The sequence below is a fragment of the Dasypus novemcinctus genome, chromosome 13 (assembly GCF_030445035.2).
Source record: "Dasypus novemcinctus isolate mDasNov1 chromosome 13, mDasNov1.1.hap2, whole genome shotgun sequence".
In the NCBI taxonomy this organism is placed as follows: domain Eukaryota; kingdom Metazoa; phylum Chordata; class Mammalia; order Cingulata; family Dasypodidae; genus Dasypus; species Dasypus novemcinctus.
In genome coordinates, this window is record NC_080685.1 from 6,359,205 (window position 1) to 6,375,412 (window position 16,208).

General features: G+C 51.0%; 1 protein-coding gene across 4 annotated transcripts in view; it reads left to right on the forward strand.

Annotated features, from left to right (window-relative positions):
* PLD5 (phospholipase D family member 5) overlaps positions 1-16,208 on the forward strand; it is a 403,658-nt gene that overhangs the window by 62,890 nt on the left and 324,560 nt on the right. The window contains exon 1 of one of the 4 annotated variants that reach the window (XM_004463321.3): positions 934-1,264. The exons of 2 other annotated variants lie outside the window; for them this stretch is intronic. Coding sequence is in view for 1 of the 2 variants with exons in the window: in XM_004463320.5 (XP_004463377.2) it covers positions 1,262-1,264 (3 nt within the window). In the remaining variant the exon portion in view is untranslated. Of the gene's footprint in view, positions 1-933; positions 1,265-16,208 lie in introns of those variants that run through there. One more of the 4 variants, XM_004463320.5, reaches the window with a different exon arrangement.

A 16,208-nucleotide genomic window follows, 5' to 3' on the forward strand; every position in this document is an offset into this window, starting at 1 on the left:
AGTGGAAGTGGGAGTTGTTTTCTTGGGCTCTGTCCGTTCACAGCTGCTTGAGGATATCGAGCCTGATAAATGCCATGGACTCTTCTAAGAACCAGAGTGTTGTTCCCATCACTTGGAATTTTATTGTTCGGCTTGGCTTTGCTCTGGAGCAAGAACATAGCTCTGCTGGAAGTTACTTGGCCTTTCTGGGCTTAGCCACGCTAAGGGCATCGTCTTTCCTTTTTGCTGCTAGGAAAAGCAGTCACGGGAGGAACACAACCAAGTTCACCCACCTGTGGGAGTCTGCTAACACTTCCAATAATTATGAGACTGCATTCATTCATTCATTCATTCATTCATTCATTCATTCAGCTGACAAATACCCCATAACGGAGTGGGTGCCGCTCAGGGATACGGAGGTGAACATAGCAAATGTGGCAACTCCTCTACCGGAACGGACAGCAAGTGGGGAAGGACAGGCAGGGGCTCCATTTGGCGGTGAGGAGCTGCTGCTGCTCGTTCGAACTCATATTTGAAGAGTCCTGGCCTGGCTTTGGTGGATGTCCTTCCTCTACTGTTCGATAGTTAAAATGACGGAATTCCTCTGAGACACCATTTTAAAGCCATAGACTATTGTGGAAAAAAAATAAAGGGAGAGCAAAGAGCCCCACGGATGAAGACAGTTGAGCTGCATGGGCTAGCTGTAAAGCACCTCGGAGGCCTGGGCCCCCGCATTTGAAGAATTCCCAGTTTGTTCTTCAAACTATTTCATCCAAACTGGGGTCCCAGGTTTCGTCCTCAGGTGGCCGGCGCGTTGCAGAATCCCCCCATCGTCCGGCTGCCTGGAAGCACACACTGCTCGGTGGCCGCGCTTCCCCACTCGTCTGTCCGCGCAGGACCGTCCCCTCCCCTGGAAGGGCAGCGGCTGCGGCAGGCTGGAGGGGTGTGGACGGCCCAGCCGGCCCGCCTGAGCTCTGCCGTGACTTCATCCCACAAGCAGCAGGATGCAGCTCCGTTGAAAAGGGACGCGTGAGGCAGGGCTCGCAGCAGCCCAGGGGACCTGCCCCCCGCGGCTCTCACAGCACGTGTCCTGGGGGAGACTCTGAACTTGCAAGCGGCAGCCTCCCCCCGCCCGGTGCGGGCTTTGGCCGGTTTCCAGGGCTCGGAGGCCGGCGCCGAGCGAGTGGTGAGAACCAGCGGCACCGCCTGAAGCCGTCCCTGCCTCCGGGGCTGCGGTGGCCTGGGACAGCCGCGACTCCGCGGGGACGGAGGTGGGCTGGCGATGGTAAGGTGCTCTCAGCAGCCCCGGGATGCGCTGCCTGGGCGGGGGAGCGGCGGGGGCGTGGCAGGCGGGTCCCTGCTCTCAGAGGGCACGTCCAGGGTCATCCCGGGGCAGCGCCGCCCTGGGCCCCGGGGCACCGATGCCTATAAAGTCCCCGCCTTGGGGCTCAGGCGTGGTGGCCGGGCTGGGGAGGACGGGCGCATAGCCCACGTGCGCCCCGATGAATGGTCTCCTGGCACTTAATGCCGGGAATGTGCCATGATGATGAAAGAGGTTGTTGATGTGGGAGGAGTGGGGTGAGGGGGGTGGGGGATATATGGGGACCTCTTGTATATTTTTTTAATGTAACATTAAAAAAAAAATAGAGGAAAAAAATTAAAACAGTCTCCCGGTGCGCGCAGCCTTCGGAATGCACCTGTCGTTCCCAGGGGACCCTTCCGGGAAATCGCTGCTCTCTCCCCGGGGGCTGCGAGCCCCTCCGTCCTGAAGCAGCTTTCTTTTCTTACTGAGGAATCGTTCCCGGTTCTGGAAGCCTCGCTGTTGCCTGGAAGCATTTGCCCAGGAACACATTCCCAGAGCTAACTTCCAATGGTTTCCTTTTCCTTCCCAAACTGTCCCGTGCAGGAGCAACAGCGTTTGGGGGAAAGGGCCAGTGACTCCGGAGGACGAGTGGGTCGCTGGAGCGCAGCCAGCGTGGCCCTGGGAGGGGGTTCTGGGCTCGCCTGGGGATCCAGGGCGTGCGAGCCGGGCTCTGTGCTCCTGGGGCGTCCCCTGAACCCCTCCTGTTACTAGGGAGAAGGCGGGGGTGCTCGCAGAAGCCGCTGTGCTCTGCAGGAGCTGAGGGTCGCTGGCGGTTGGTGGTAATGAGATTACCTAAGGGTTGGGGGACAGTAGAGCCGGGGACTGCCCGGGGGGGACGCCTGGATGCGTGTCTCTGACAGCGCAGCGGGCGCGTGGGAAACGCTGCCTCTGTTTATGTCCAGATGAATGAGGAGCGCGGATGAGGGGCATGTGGTGAGGTTTAGAAGTGTGCCTGCCTTGCCAGGAGCTCAGACAAGGGAAACTGGAAGCCAGACTGACACGCCCTCCCGGGCCGCTAACAAGTAAACAGACGGAAGAAATAAAGCTGCTGGGCTAGGGTCCTGGTTCCCCGCCTTAATTGCCCTCAGGTGCTGCTTATCCGCTCACCCATCCAGGAGAAGCAGCAGGGTGCAGCCTCCCCTGGTCTTTCTCAACCAGCTGGGTGGGGAGGGAAATCACCCGCCCAGCCTGGGGATTCAGTGCGGTCTTCGTGCCGGGAAATGCCGGCCTTCTCGGCCTTCTCGTGGCGGCATAACTCCTCTCCTCCCTTAGCCCGAGAACATTCCTTCAAGGTTACAAAGGCCCAGGCTGAAACGCGAATACCCTTGCAAACACGCTCTGAGCGCGGCTCAGCCCAAGCACCCCGGCAACCCTGTATGGGGTTCACAGAGAGAATAAGGGGCCTGCCAGGGCCTGAGACCACCCAAATGCAGTCCTACAACCTGATGAAAATGGGTAAACCTCCCCAAAAGGGGAACTTGCCTCTGAAGTTGGGCAGAACTAAGAGCGTGTGATGGCAAGCTGTTTGCAGCCAGGCCATCTACTTAATCTGATTAATTGCTCTTTAAAAGGTAGGGGAAAATTACCCAGTTCTAGATTATAATAAAAGCCTTGGTCTACACGAGCTCTTCTTAACTGAAAACACCAAAGTGACAATGTTTTTATGGGGAAGTATAAAACCAGCCAGCTTTTGCAAGAGGATCCATATTTCACCTCTCATTTCGGTTAGAACTCTGTTGGTGGGCGGGAAAACGACTCGTTGGTTATAAGGGGGGTGAATCTGTAGAGTAGGATTTCATTCTGTCCCTTCCATGATGAAAGGGGCACCAGTCATGTTTCTCATCATGCAAGTGAGATCAATTAGCTTCTGTCGCCAAGCGAAAGACACTGCTTAAATCGCTCTCCTTGACCTCATTACAAATCAGGAGCATGTCTTGGCTTGCTGGGTATTATCCCAAATAAGCCAACCCAGTTTGGCTTCTGTTTCCTTTTTTTAAAAAAAATAAATTTAAAGGAAATGCAAATAATGAACTCCATACTGCATAATTGCCAACAACTTTAAATTATTTAAAAACAAGGGAAATGTGCAGATTTTAAAACAATGTAAAATGTTTCCAAAGAATCTTTTCCCAATGCTATGGATGTAACTTACTGTGAGCCAAGTATTTTAGGCTCTTTACTCATCCTCTGCCTTCCTTTTAAATAGACACCATTATTATTATCATCCCTAATGTACCACAGTGAGGCACAGAGAAGTCAAGTCCTTGCCTGAAATCACACAGCTAGTAAGGGGTGGTGCAAAGGTGGAACAAATGCTCTCCAGCTCCAGGCTCCTTTCTCCTTAATTCACCTTCCAAGATATAAAAGGCAGGGCGTTTCCTGGGGGGGGCTGGGCTTGGGTGACCAGGCTGCATTTAGCTGCAGAAACTTCCCGTGACCCAGGCTCGACTGCAGCTGACCTTTGACTTTTCTCCTCTCCGTGTCAAGTCCACTCTCGAGGAGGGTCTCTTCCGCCTTCCCAGCGTGACCTGTTTCCTGCCAACACCAGAGCCCGTACTTATGTTCCCACTCCAGCCAGTCTCCCTAAAAAGAAAACCGTCTCACTGGGAGATAGTCTAATGTTATAGAAAGAAGGTTTAAATTTGTTCAAACCTAGTTATGCAATTTTGAAAAACAGCATTTTTAAAAATTCGTTGACACCTCGTTTTCTTGTCTGCAAAATGGGAATAGTAATTCTTACCTCCACTGAGTCATTGCGAGGACTCAGTTAATACGCTTGCTTAAAGTCGGATGTGTACCCCATGGCAGTGGGATAAAGGAAGGGAATGTTGGAAATTATAGAGGTTCAAGGTGACAGGGATTTAACTTTGGAACATGGGGAGGAAATGAAAAGGAAACCAAGGCAAGGGAGGATGTGAAGGAAAAATTTGCTGACACCGGCAGCCGCGTGGCTGTGAAATGTGGAAGAGTAAAGCAAACACTGGCCCTGGCAGCCTGCAGCTCCAGAGAAGTGAATAAGATTCCCTTGCTGTAATTCCTGCCTAATCTGGCCCTGAGCCTCACCCATAGCAGGTCCTCTGTTGGTGGAGTGCATACATGGACGCATAAATTCAGGAAGAGAAAGGAACTCCGCATCAGATGGCGTAGCCCGCACGTCCTTCTGCGGAGGCGGTTGAAGTGAGGGACAACTCGCGTGTTCTGGAAGGAGCGTGTGGCTTCAAGGTGTAACGTGGCCTGTGCGTGCGTTTTGGAGGAGAGGAGAGGGGATTGGGGGATCAGAGGAGTTACGTGCTTCGAGTTCCACATTCCCACGGGTTTTAAAAGTTTGAAGGTAAAATGTAGAGGACAGTGATTAGAGATGACCGGTGGGCACAGAGCTGCTTCTCAGGAATTCAGAGCCTGTCGTCTCCTGAGCATGAAGAATAGAAAGACGTGGGCGACGATGAGTGGGTGCAAAAGACGGCTCCCCCAGAAAAGCGTCACAACGGAGGGCACAGTGATCACGTCGGTCAGGTGGCTAAGATGGTCGTGGTGAGGGCCGTGGGCGCCAGGCGCCGTTTGCCTGCTCCTGTTCAGTGTCACGGGAGCAGACGACTGCTCGCGCATGTTGGCGAGGTCCCGTCTGGTGGGAAAACATGGCACAGAGGCCTACGGGGTGCTGGGGAAAATACCGTTGAAGTCGTCGCTGGTTAGGCTTGATGTTGACTATAAAACCGAAGTGGCAGATGGAAGACCCAGGAATAGATGGGAGACCTAGAATAAAGAAATGAATTAGCTGGATGGCCCCGAAATTAAATAGGTGCAGGACAGGTGCGGTCTCTGGAGGAGGTTGGAAGGCTGCAGGAGCAGCCGTGTGGTCCAGGTTGCTGGCTTGGCTGCAGGGGCCTCCCCGACACCCCCCACTGGGTTGGCACCCGCAGACGGCCCCCGCCTGCAAAGGAGCGCACATCTGGTGGAGATATGTGGAAGTTCTGTGTTTAATTTCCTAACTTGGAACCTAAATCCAAAGTACTTGGATTAATTTCCTCATTTATTTCATTTCTGCGCTTATTTTGGTTTCAATATTGAAATCAAAATACAGTAAAGAGGGAGCAGCTGCCTACTGGCCATGGCAGATGGAGTTCAGTGCCATGGCAGTTGGCCCTACTTTGAAGTTTGTGTTTCTGTGTGATGGAGCTGGACTCAGATGTGATCTTTGTCCACAAGCCTCTCCTGTTACTTTTACCGGAACTGTAGTTGGCACTGGGGTTTAGTGTATACCCAGGGGACCTGAATCTCTGGACTGACCATGTGATACCCAGGCCCTGAGCCTCAACAGACTTGCAACTCCTACACTCTGGTTTATTGGACTTACCCCACTCAGCTAACAGGTAGGTGAAGGTCAACCACCACACCAGGGAGCCAAGAGTGCCTACAACTGAAAGCAGGAGAATTGCATCCAACATCCATGTGGAATGTAAGCCCCCTCTTGATATAGATGTGGAGTGGACACAACCATTCCAAGGTCCACAGGATGGAGGAAGAGAGTGTGGGTTAGAGTGGACTTACTGATATTCTATTCATGAACTATTGTGATTAGTCATCGAAGAAAATGTGGCATTGGTGTGGAGAAAGTGGCCATGGTGGCTGCTGGGGGTAGGGAGTGGGAGAAAGAGATGTGATGTGGGGGCATTTTCGAGACTTGAAGTTGTCCTGGGTGGTGCTGCAGGGACAGTTACCGGACATTGTATGTCCTCCCATGGCCCACTGGGTGGACTGTGGGAGAGTGAGGGCTATGATGTGGACCACTGACCATGAGGTGCAGCAGTGCTCAGAGATGTATTCACCAAGTGCAATGAATGTGTCATGATGATGGAGGAGGTTGTGGTTATGGGGGGAGGGATGGGATGAGGGGGGCGGTGGGAGGTATATGGGGACCTCATATTTTTCGAATGTAACATTAAAAAAATAAAGACAAAAAAAAAAAAGAAGAGGGAGCAGATGTGTCTCAAGCAATTGAGCGCCCACCTCCCAGTTAGGAGGTCCTGGGTTCTGTTCTGATACCTCCTAAAGAAGACAAACAAACAATGAGCAGACATCGAGCAAAAATAATGAGCAGGCAATGAGCAAAAACAAAATGAGCAGGGAGTGGATGCGGCTCAAGCAGTTGAGTGCCCGCCTCCCACATGGGAGGTGCCAGGTTCAGTTCCTGGTGCCTCCTAAAGGAAAAAAAAAACATACAGCAAGCTGACAACAAGGAAAAGAACAGTGTGAGCATAAACGAGCAAAAACAACGAGAAAATAAATGAGGGAGCCACCTTGGGAGCGGGGAAGAATAAATAAATTAAAAGGAATACTTAAAGTGGTTTAAAATATATATATATACTGAAGTGGGTACAGGGAGTATTTGGAAGTGTTTTGAGAGATGGATAAACTCACTGATGGGGGAAAAGGGGAGGCAGCTCACACCTGTACACAGTTAATCTCAAATTTCAGCTGTTTCGCCTTATTCCCATTGTGGTTAATTAGTTCATAGAAAGTGTGACTCATCAGCCAGGCTGTTTTGTCATCACAAGGGCAGGCTGTATTACCATATGTTGATACATCAAATATGTCCCAAATTTTTGTCTGCTTTTGCACGGAGATTCTTTGCAAAACTGAATATAACTTAAGTCTAATACCACTGGAGAGAAACGAATGCCCATTTACCTCACCTATGACTTAGTGCCTTTTAGGTTGGTATGAAGGTGCTTAAGCAAATAACGAATTAAGTTTTTAAGACACTGAAAATTATATTAAAGAAACCATGTAAAAATGGGCTTTCTTGGTTGGAGGAATATTTGTGTTTCCTCCCTCTGAGCCACTCCTTTATTTGTTTGGCATGTTGATTTACTTAAGAATTTTTAAGTACAATTTTTACTAAAGTATAGCCTACAAACTGGAGGTGCACAGATCATAAAGGTACAACACACATTTTCAGAAAACGAGCCCAGCCATGTAATTAACACTCGGGTGACGGACTAGAATGTCACTGTCACCCCAAAATATCCCCTTGTTGCACCATCTCATGATCTTGACTTATAACCCCCAAACTGAGTTTTACTTCTTTTTAAACTTTGTTTTAAAACAGAGGTAGATAATCCTATTTGTGTAAAAATTATATCAGTAGCTGCTATGCGTGGATAGAGATGTGGATGAATTTGTTCACTACACTAACAGGTGGAAATTGGAAGGCTTTTTAAAGAATCTTTTTCTTAGTTATTTTCCTTACTTGAAAAATGTTCTTTTGAAAAATGTGCACGTGCCATTTATCAATTACTTCTAGGGAGCAGGTGTAACTCAAGTGGTTGAGCACCTGCTTCCCCCGTGGGAGGTCCTGGGTTCGGTTCCTGGTGCCTCCTAAAAAGCAAAACAAAAAACAACAAGCAAACAAACAAAAAGCCAACTCAGGGGAGCCCATGTGGCTCAAAGGTTGAGCACCAGCTTCCCACATATGAGGTCCTGGGTTCACTCCCTGGCCCTGGCACTGCAAAAAAACAAACAACAACAAAAAACCGCTTACAGGCATTTTTTAAAAAGGAGATGTGATAGTCCAGAGTAAGCCCTGAGAATGTCTGGAGATGCGCTTTAAGCCGGGGCTTCTTTCGAGTCGCCTGGGAGGCCGAGCCAGGGGCTGACGGTGCCCTCGTTGGAGAAGAGCCTCCTGCTCCATCACAGTTTCTCTGAGTGTCAGTAAGAAGTGGCAGTGAGCCTGGGCTACTGAAATTACTGGAAAAGGCTGCAAATAGCAAAGATAAATTATAAATAGCCAAGACAAAATCTGTTGCCATTTGGTTGTGCGTCTCTTTGTAAGGAGTAAGTCTCACCAGAAGTGCTTTACACACCTTCTAGGACTCTCCTGTTGAGATAGCCCTAGCAGAGGGCCACCTCGTCCAGAGCTTCTTAGCCTGTTTTGTTCCACGGGCCCCTTTGCCAGGCAGGCGAAAACCAAGGACGCTGACTAAGGCCACACTACACTGTGCATTATTTCACACAGGTATCGCACCCACACCAACACGTCTCCACCAGAATAATGTTTTTTTTTTAATTCAGTTCACACCACGGACTCCTGGTTGCAAACCCCTGAACTAGACGGAGTTGCCAGGTACACTCGGGGACTTTCTTGGGCCCTCGTGGATGGGGCGCCAGGGCTCCCTTGTGTAAAGTCAACCCAACCGCGTCCCCTGCGAAAGTGGTGTCTGCCTGTCTCCGTTTTTCTCAAAGCCTCTATTGCTGTTACCTTCAAACATGTCAAAGAAATACACCCTTATGAACACTGAGGTTAGGAACTAGAAATTCATGCTTTATTTTCTTTATGGAAAAGAGCTGGTAACTAAATCTAACAGGAGCCTGACACAGAACTGAAAGAAATAAATAAAGCTTATAGTAAACCCAATTTCTTTTCTTAAAAAATCTATTTCTGATTACAAAAGGAAAACATGGTAGATGTTAGCTCATTTAGGGCTCATCCCTGTTGGTTTTATGTGTAGATTATTCTAGTCTTTCCTCCTAAATATACTTACACATGTATATGCATATCACACATCATACCACACACACACACCATGGAGTTGTTCCTAATGGCAGTAGGTTAAGTCTTCCTAATATTATAAATTCATATTCTCCTGCACTTTGCTTCATAGAACTTACCACCACTTTAAATTGTATTTTCATTTGTGCTATTATTTGATTAATGTCTGCCTCTTCAATGGACTGCAAACTCCCATGACGTTCACTCTCATAGTCTTGATGACTAGAACAGTGACCTGAGTCTCCAAGGTGCCATCCACCTGAGTCTTCCCTGTGGTGATGGGAAGGACATGGCAGAACCTCCCGATAGACCACACCCTAAGAAAACCTTTAGAAAGAATTGAGCGTCAAGGCAGTGAACAGACCCGGCGCCGACGGGGTCTTAAAACAAATGGTGCTTAAGCCTTCACTCAAATCCCCAGTCCCCTAAGGTGGGCATATTTTATTTTATTTTGTTTATTTTTTTGTTTGTTTTTTAATGTTACATTAAAAAATATAAGAGGTCCCTATGTACCCCCCACCCCCCTCACCCCACTCCTCCCACGTCAACAATTTTAAAAACTTAGGTCAGTAACATCACAGCTCTTTATAATCCGCTTGGATTTATACCTGATTGTCTTCAGTTTTACTTTATGGGCCCTGTTTCCTTTTGGCTAAAAAGCTTTTCCTGCCCATGCACTTGAGCTGTTTAATAATTAAAATGGTTTCATTGTAAAGATATTTTTATGATAAAAAAGGTGAATCCTGAGAAGCAGACTTGGCCCAATGGATAGGGTGTCCACCTACCACATGGGAGACCCAAGGTTCAAATCCCTTGACCCGTGTGGAGCTGGCCCATGCGCAGTGCTGACACGTGCAAGGAGTGCCATGCCACGCAGGGGTGTCCCCGCGTAGGGGAGCCCCACGCGCAAGGAGTGCGCCCCGTAAGGAGAGTAGCCCAGCGTGAAAGAAAGTGCAGCCTGCCCAGGAATGGTGCCGCACACACGAGAGCTGACACAGCAAGATGATGCAACAAAAAGAAACAGGGTTCCCGGTGCCGCTGATAAGGATAGAAGTGGTCACAGAAGAACACACAGCGAATGGACACAGAGCAGACAACTGGGGCGGGAGAGGGGAAAGGGAGAGAAGTAGATAAAAAATAAATCTTAAAAAAAAAAAGTGAATCCTGAAGTAGACCGATTAGAAGAACGGTGAACAATTATGAGCTGCTAATGGAGCTCTCGACGTGAAACGAGCCTAACAGGTAAACACTGGTGACCGCCATGTGGACCCTGCAGGCAGCGCGACAGAAACTGCGCTTCTGATGTATCATTTAACAGGGCGAAAAGGATGGCAGGGTCGCCTCTGTTTCAAAACGGAGTGAGTGCCATCCAGATGATTAGAGGATGGAAAAGAAGACCCGAGGGAGTTTACAGGATTAATTTACTTAGAGGACGGAAAACACAGGGCAGCGTAGCCTGCGTGGGTGTGTGAGGGCCTGTTACAACAGAGCCTGGCGTCAGCACGCCTCCATTTCTTCCACGTGCAGGAAGAGCTGTGAGTTGCCCTGGGGATTTGGGTAAGACACACACATACTTTTTGGAAGGGAAGACTATTAAATATTCTCGTGAGCCTTGAAAATTGTCAGTCAACAACCTTGTTGCAGGCCCACTGTGTGCAGATGATTGCGCTTACTGATGGAAGTTTTTTTCCTCCACTGCTTAGGTCACAGTCTTGCCTCTCTGGCCTGGTCCCCTGTGGTCTACCTTGGGGCACAGGGCAGTGGTCGGTTTGTTTTCTAAGTAAGTCAACCTTGTGCTTCCCATGTCAAGGGCAGTGAAGAAGTAAAAGCACACGCTGTGTATTCAGACGAGTCAAATTTCAATTTGGAGAAAGCTTCTTACGCAGCTGTTTAAATAAGCAAGGAAGCGTGGCTATACCTGCTGTAGCGTGTCTACACTGGACGCGTGTTAAGAAGGGCCCGGGATGCTGGCCATGTCCACACCTCTCCCACCTCAGCCCGCCCCGTCCACCCAGCTCCGTAGACCTGTGCCCTCCTGGATGTCTCCCCGTCGAGGGCCGACGCACCCATCAAGCCCGCTGTGTCCAAATCCACGTTTGCCCGCCCCTCCGCCAGCCCTGCTGTCCCACAGCCTTCTCACCCCCGGCAATGGCAACTCCTCCCTTCCAGTGGCTCGGGTCATAAAACTCCAAAGGCCCGGGCCATCAGCGCCTCCTGGCAGCCCAAGCCCCGCGCTGCGTCCAGCCCCCGCCACCGTCGCCGCTTCCGCTGCTGCCGCGATGGTGCGTGTTGCCTGACTGTTGACGGTTCTCCCAGCCGGGCTCCTTTCCAGCCTCGCTCTCCGCAGCGTCTTCTCGGCAGAGCAGTGAGAAGGATCCTTCTGGAATGGGAGGCTCTCAGGTCACTACCCTGCCCGAGGCTGCCCAGTGCTTTGTCATCTCAGAGGAAAAGCCCCAGGGTGGACCGTGGGCTCTGGGGGGCCCCGTGCTCTGGCCCTCCTCATCCTTCTCCGACCCCACTTCCTACCCCCTCTCCTTTGCTTCCTCCGGTCCAGCCACGGTGATGTCCTTGCCGCTGTGCTCATCGCACGTCCCCCTCAGCGCTGGCGCGAGCCCTTCCTGACCGAGTGACTGCCCTCCTCAGGTATCCACGTGACCCTCTCTCGCCCCTTAAATAGTCCACTGACATGTCAACCTCCAAAGCCACCCCTCCCCTACTCACCCGTCACTGTACGCACTTACCCCACTCTAGTCTTCTTTAAAGAATTACTTGTTGCCATTTGGCCTAGTATATATTAATTGGACTTTTTGTATGATTCCCTCGCCTATAAATAACCTCCTTCAGAGAATGACATTGGTTCGTTCCCTTCTCTGCCATGTGCCTAGAACGGTCTTGCAAATGGTGTTTAAGAAATGCTGGTTGAGTGAACAGATAAATGCAAGAATAAACAGCAATATCCTCGATATATGAAGTGGAAAAGAGGTAAGAGCCAGGACACTATGCTTAGACTGCTCCATCTGCAACGGGGATAACAAACACGAGCGTATCTCTTTCAGAGTTTAAGTAAGAATTCCTGGGGTACGGGAATTCTGCTAAGAACGGTTGTTTCTGAGATGGGGAGGTTTCTCCGGGGCGAGAGGGAGAGCTGCTTGTCACCCATATATTCGACATGCTTTACAACGAGCATGTAAGACCTTCCTCCCCAAACAAACGGACTAGGAAAGTATCTCAGAACATTTTCCTTGAGCCTAAGCAGTATTTTGTGGAGAACGAGAGCGTTAGGGAACCAGCAGGTATGGCTCTGTTCCTGCAGAATTAGGGCGACGGTTTCTTTATATATATATATATATTTCTGTGCTGTTTTCTGATTTTTTGATGGCTTCTTGTTATTATGAGAAAAATGGATTGACATTTTGGGGTCATTTTGCTCTGTGCCATCTGCCTCAGAAACTTTGACACGGGAAGGAGGTGGGCACGGTGTCAAGTTGGCAGCACGCGGAGTGTAATTTTCAATCTGAAGAATTCCAGCTCCCTGTCTCCACCCCATTTTAAACGGTCACGTTTCCTTGCTAAAGTCGATCTCGTGTCCCTTCCGGCTGTTTCCGCGGCGCGCTTTTCCCTGCTGGCTTCCTCCATCCCAAATCCGTTTGGGGAAAAGTGAGCAAAACGCCCGCCAGGGTGCCCTTGGCCCCCCGCCCTCGGGGGTCTCCTGCTAGGCTGGTGCAGGTGGCCTGGAAGAGGAGCCTGGCGTTTGCTCCCGGGCTGGCCCGCGGCCCGCCTGTCCCGTGGATTCCAGGTCTCAGAAGTGAACCTGCGGCCCAGCCTCAGCTCGAGGCACCCGCTTTCCCGAGACGCAGCCCGCTGGGGAGGACAGGCTGGCCAGCGTGACGCCCTGCGTGCAGACGGTGTCCCCGACCCCCTGAGGAGCCCCCGCCTGGCAGCTCTGCTCCTGCCTTGGGTTTCCCCTGGGAAGGAACAGCTTGCCTCTCACAGTTATCCTCTGCGGTGGCCCTGGTTCCATTAACGCTCTTCAGCCTCCCTGCCCCCCCGCCCAGTCTTCTCTGAGGCCCTTGGACTTGGGTACGTAGCGGGTGGGCCAAGCAAAATGGGAAACAAACCAAAAATGTCGTGGGAAGTCCCCACCGTCGTTCCTCGCCCACAGGAGGCGGATGCCCGCTCAGGGCTTGCTTCTCCCAGGAGGTGCTTGTCAGTCACGACACGGTACTAATCACACCACGCGGTGTCAGCGCTCCATGAGTCCCCCTTTTCCCTTCCGGTACACCCCCTTTCACGGACTCTGGTTTTATTTCACCTTCGCTTGTAGAGGGCAGAGCAGTTGTTCTCAGATTTGCTTTAGCAGCCGGTGTCTGCCGTGGCCTCGCCTCTGGGCGGGGCGAGGCTCCTTACCCCAGCCTCAGCAGCCGGGGGTAGAGAGCTTCCCGAGGCTTCTGACATGGGGTTCGGTGATCCTTTAACATAGCTAGGACTTAATGGTCTCATTTTCCTTGGCTCAGAGTGAAAATGGGATGCCAGAGGCAGCTGGGCTTGGCACCAGAACCAACACAGCTGAAGGGATAAAGGTGATCTCCAAAATACCCAGCGCTTGCCTATTTGCATGATGTGACTTACATTTCTCTTATCCTGTTGGCACTGGCTAAATCTGTTAGACAGGTGGCAGCCAGTGGTGATCAACGTGATCGCTCTTTCTCCGGGTGTGTTTCCTCTTAAAGCAGCTGATGGAAGTATAAATAAACCACCAGGGAGGGGGTGGCAGGAGCACCGTGCCCCACGAGCAGGCGACACGCCCTGCGCACCGTCGTTTGCCATCCAATGAAGAGTGGCACGTGAAGAGCTGGGGCAAGGGATTCGGCTGCTGTGTGGTACACGTGTACCTCCTAATTCCCCAGAAAACATCACTCAAGGGGTTCTCTTTTCTCCTTTAAAAGAGCACTGGGGAGCAGGTGTAGCACAGTGGTTGAGCGCCCGCTTCCCAAGTGCGGGGTCCTGAGTTCAATTCCTGGTTCTTTCTAAACTATATATATATATAGTTTATACATATATATTATATATATAAAGAATGTTTAACAAGTGTCTGTGAAGACCCAGGCTTGTGTCACGTGGCAACTTTTAAATCTGAACCTTGTTTCTTTAGAGACATGTGAAATTAGGATGAGGCTTGTCGTCACCCCAAGGGAGCACAGGGAAGGCGGGGCTAGCGGAGGTGCCGCACCAGGTACAGGACCTGCCCCCTTAGGCAGGGCAGGTGGTGGGAGCCAGGTACAGAGACCCAACCTCCGCGGCTCCCCCGGAGGTTCTGGGGGCACGCCTGGAGGGCACGAAGCCCGGGGGTCTGGCCGTTGGCAGAGTTGACCTGCACGACTGATCGGAGCAGGGTGACGGGCACCCACCACCAAATGCAGAACCCCAAGTGGGAACGTCAGACATCTGCCTGCGGTGGCCAGCTGGGGTCAGGGCTGCAGTCCCAGGAGGACAGCACAGGGGTGGCACTGACCAGCTGGGGTCAGGGCTGCAGTCCCAGGAGGATGGCACGGGGACGGCACTGACCAGCTGGGGTCAGGGCTGCAGTCCCAGGAGGATGGCACGGGGCGGCATAGGGGTGACTTGTGGTATTTCTAGAGGTGCCAGCTCCTGGGTTTAACCCCCCTGCTGGAGTCTGGGGGAGCGGCCTGGGACAGCAGTGGCCGCCCCTGGACCCCTGGCCTCCAGGGCAGTCGCGGAGCCTTCGCCAGCCAAGGGGGCTGTAAAACCACGGCTGCAGCCGTGACTGAGGCGGAGCCGACGCGGAGGGCGGTCAGGCTGGGCTGCACAGGAGAGGACCCTGACGTGTCTTCTGTATGGGACGTGGTAGGGAAATAGGGGTGGGGGGATGGGTTGGCTAAAAATGCCTACTTAAAAATGAATTTGGGGGGAGCAGATGTAACTCAAGCGGCTGAGCAGCCGCTTCTAATGGATGAGGTCCTGGGTACCTTGTGAAAAAATAAAAAGAATTTCCCTAGGAAGGAAATTGTATTCATATCATAAAAATTCTCATTCAACCAGAGACAGCCAAGGTAGATGGACACCCAGGTGCTGGTTCTCCTGAGGGCTGCAGAGACCCACAGGTTCTATGGTCATGGCAGATGGCTCTGGAGTCCAGGGCCATGTCAGTTGGCCCTACTTTGAAGTTTGTGTTCCTGAGCGTGATGGAGTTGGACTCAGATATGACCTTTCTACAAATGCCTCTTCTGTCACTTTTACTGGACCTGTGGTTGGCATTTGGGTTGGTGTATGCTCAGGAGACCTGGATCTCTGAACTGTCCATGTGAGGGCCAGGCCCTGGGCCTCAGCAGACTTGCGGCTTCTACCCTCTGGTTTTTTGGACTTACCCCGGTCAGCTGACAGGGAGGTGAAGAGGGTCAACCACCACACCAGGGAGCCAAGAGTGCCTACAGCTGCAAGCAGGAGAATTGCATCCAGCATCCATGTGGAATCTAAGTCCCCTCTTGATGTAGAGGGGGACTGGACATAGCCATCCCAGGTCCACAGGATGGAGGAATAGAGTATGGATTAGAGTGGACTTACTGGTGTTCTGCTGGGGAACTATTGTGATTAGTAAGGGAAGAAATTGTAGTAGTGATGTGGAGAGGGTGGCCACGGTAGCTGCTGATGGTAGGAAGATGGAAGAAGAGATATGGTGTGGGGGCATTTTCAGGATGTGGAGTTGTCCTGGGTGGTGCTGCAGGGATGGATGCTGGACGTTGTGTGTCCTGTCATGGCCCACTGGGTGGACTGGGGGAGAGTGTGGACTACAACGTGGACCACTGTCCATGTGCTGCAGTGGTGCTCCAGAATGTATTCGCCAGGTGCAGTGGACGTGCCGCGATGATGGAAGAGGTTGTTGGTGGGGGAGGGGTGGCATGGGTCGGGTGGGGGGGTGTTTGGGAACCTCATATTTTTTGAATGTAACATTTAAAAGAAAAAAAAATTCTCATTCAGTATTGCATCTATCAGTGTTATTTGGTTGAAGGTGGATGAACATTTTAATCCACAAATTCAGATTTCTCCTTTTACTTTATGACAAAATCTTCATGGTGATTTTAACGTGCAGAGCAGTTCTTCATCTTTAATATAGTCAGAAGACAATGAATTAGGTGCAATTGGGATTGAAGTCATGATAAGATGTAAAGATAATGATCAATAAGAAAACCAATCAGAATGTTCTGTACAGTTTCCTCGGGTTGGTTACTGATATCTGGAGACACATTGATAGATGAAGGCTTACAGTCCCTGAGTTAAATTTATGCTGCTGGTTTGCTT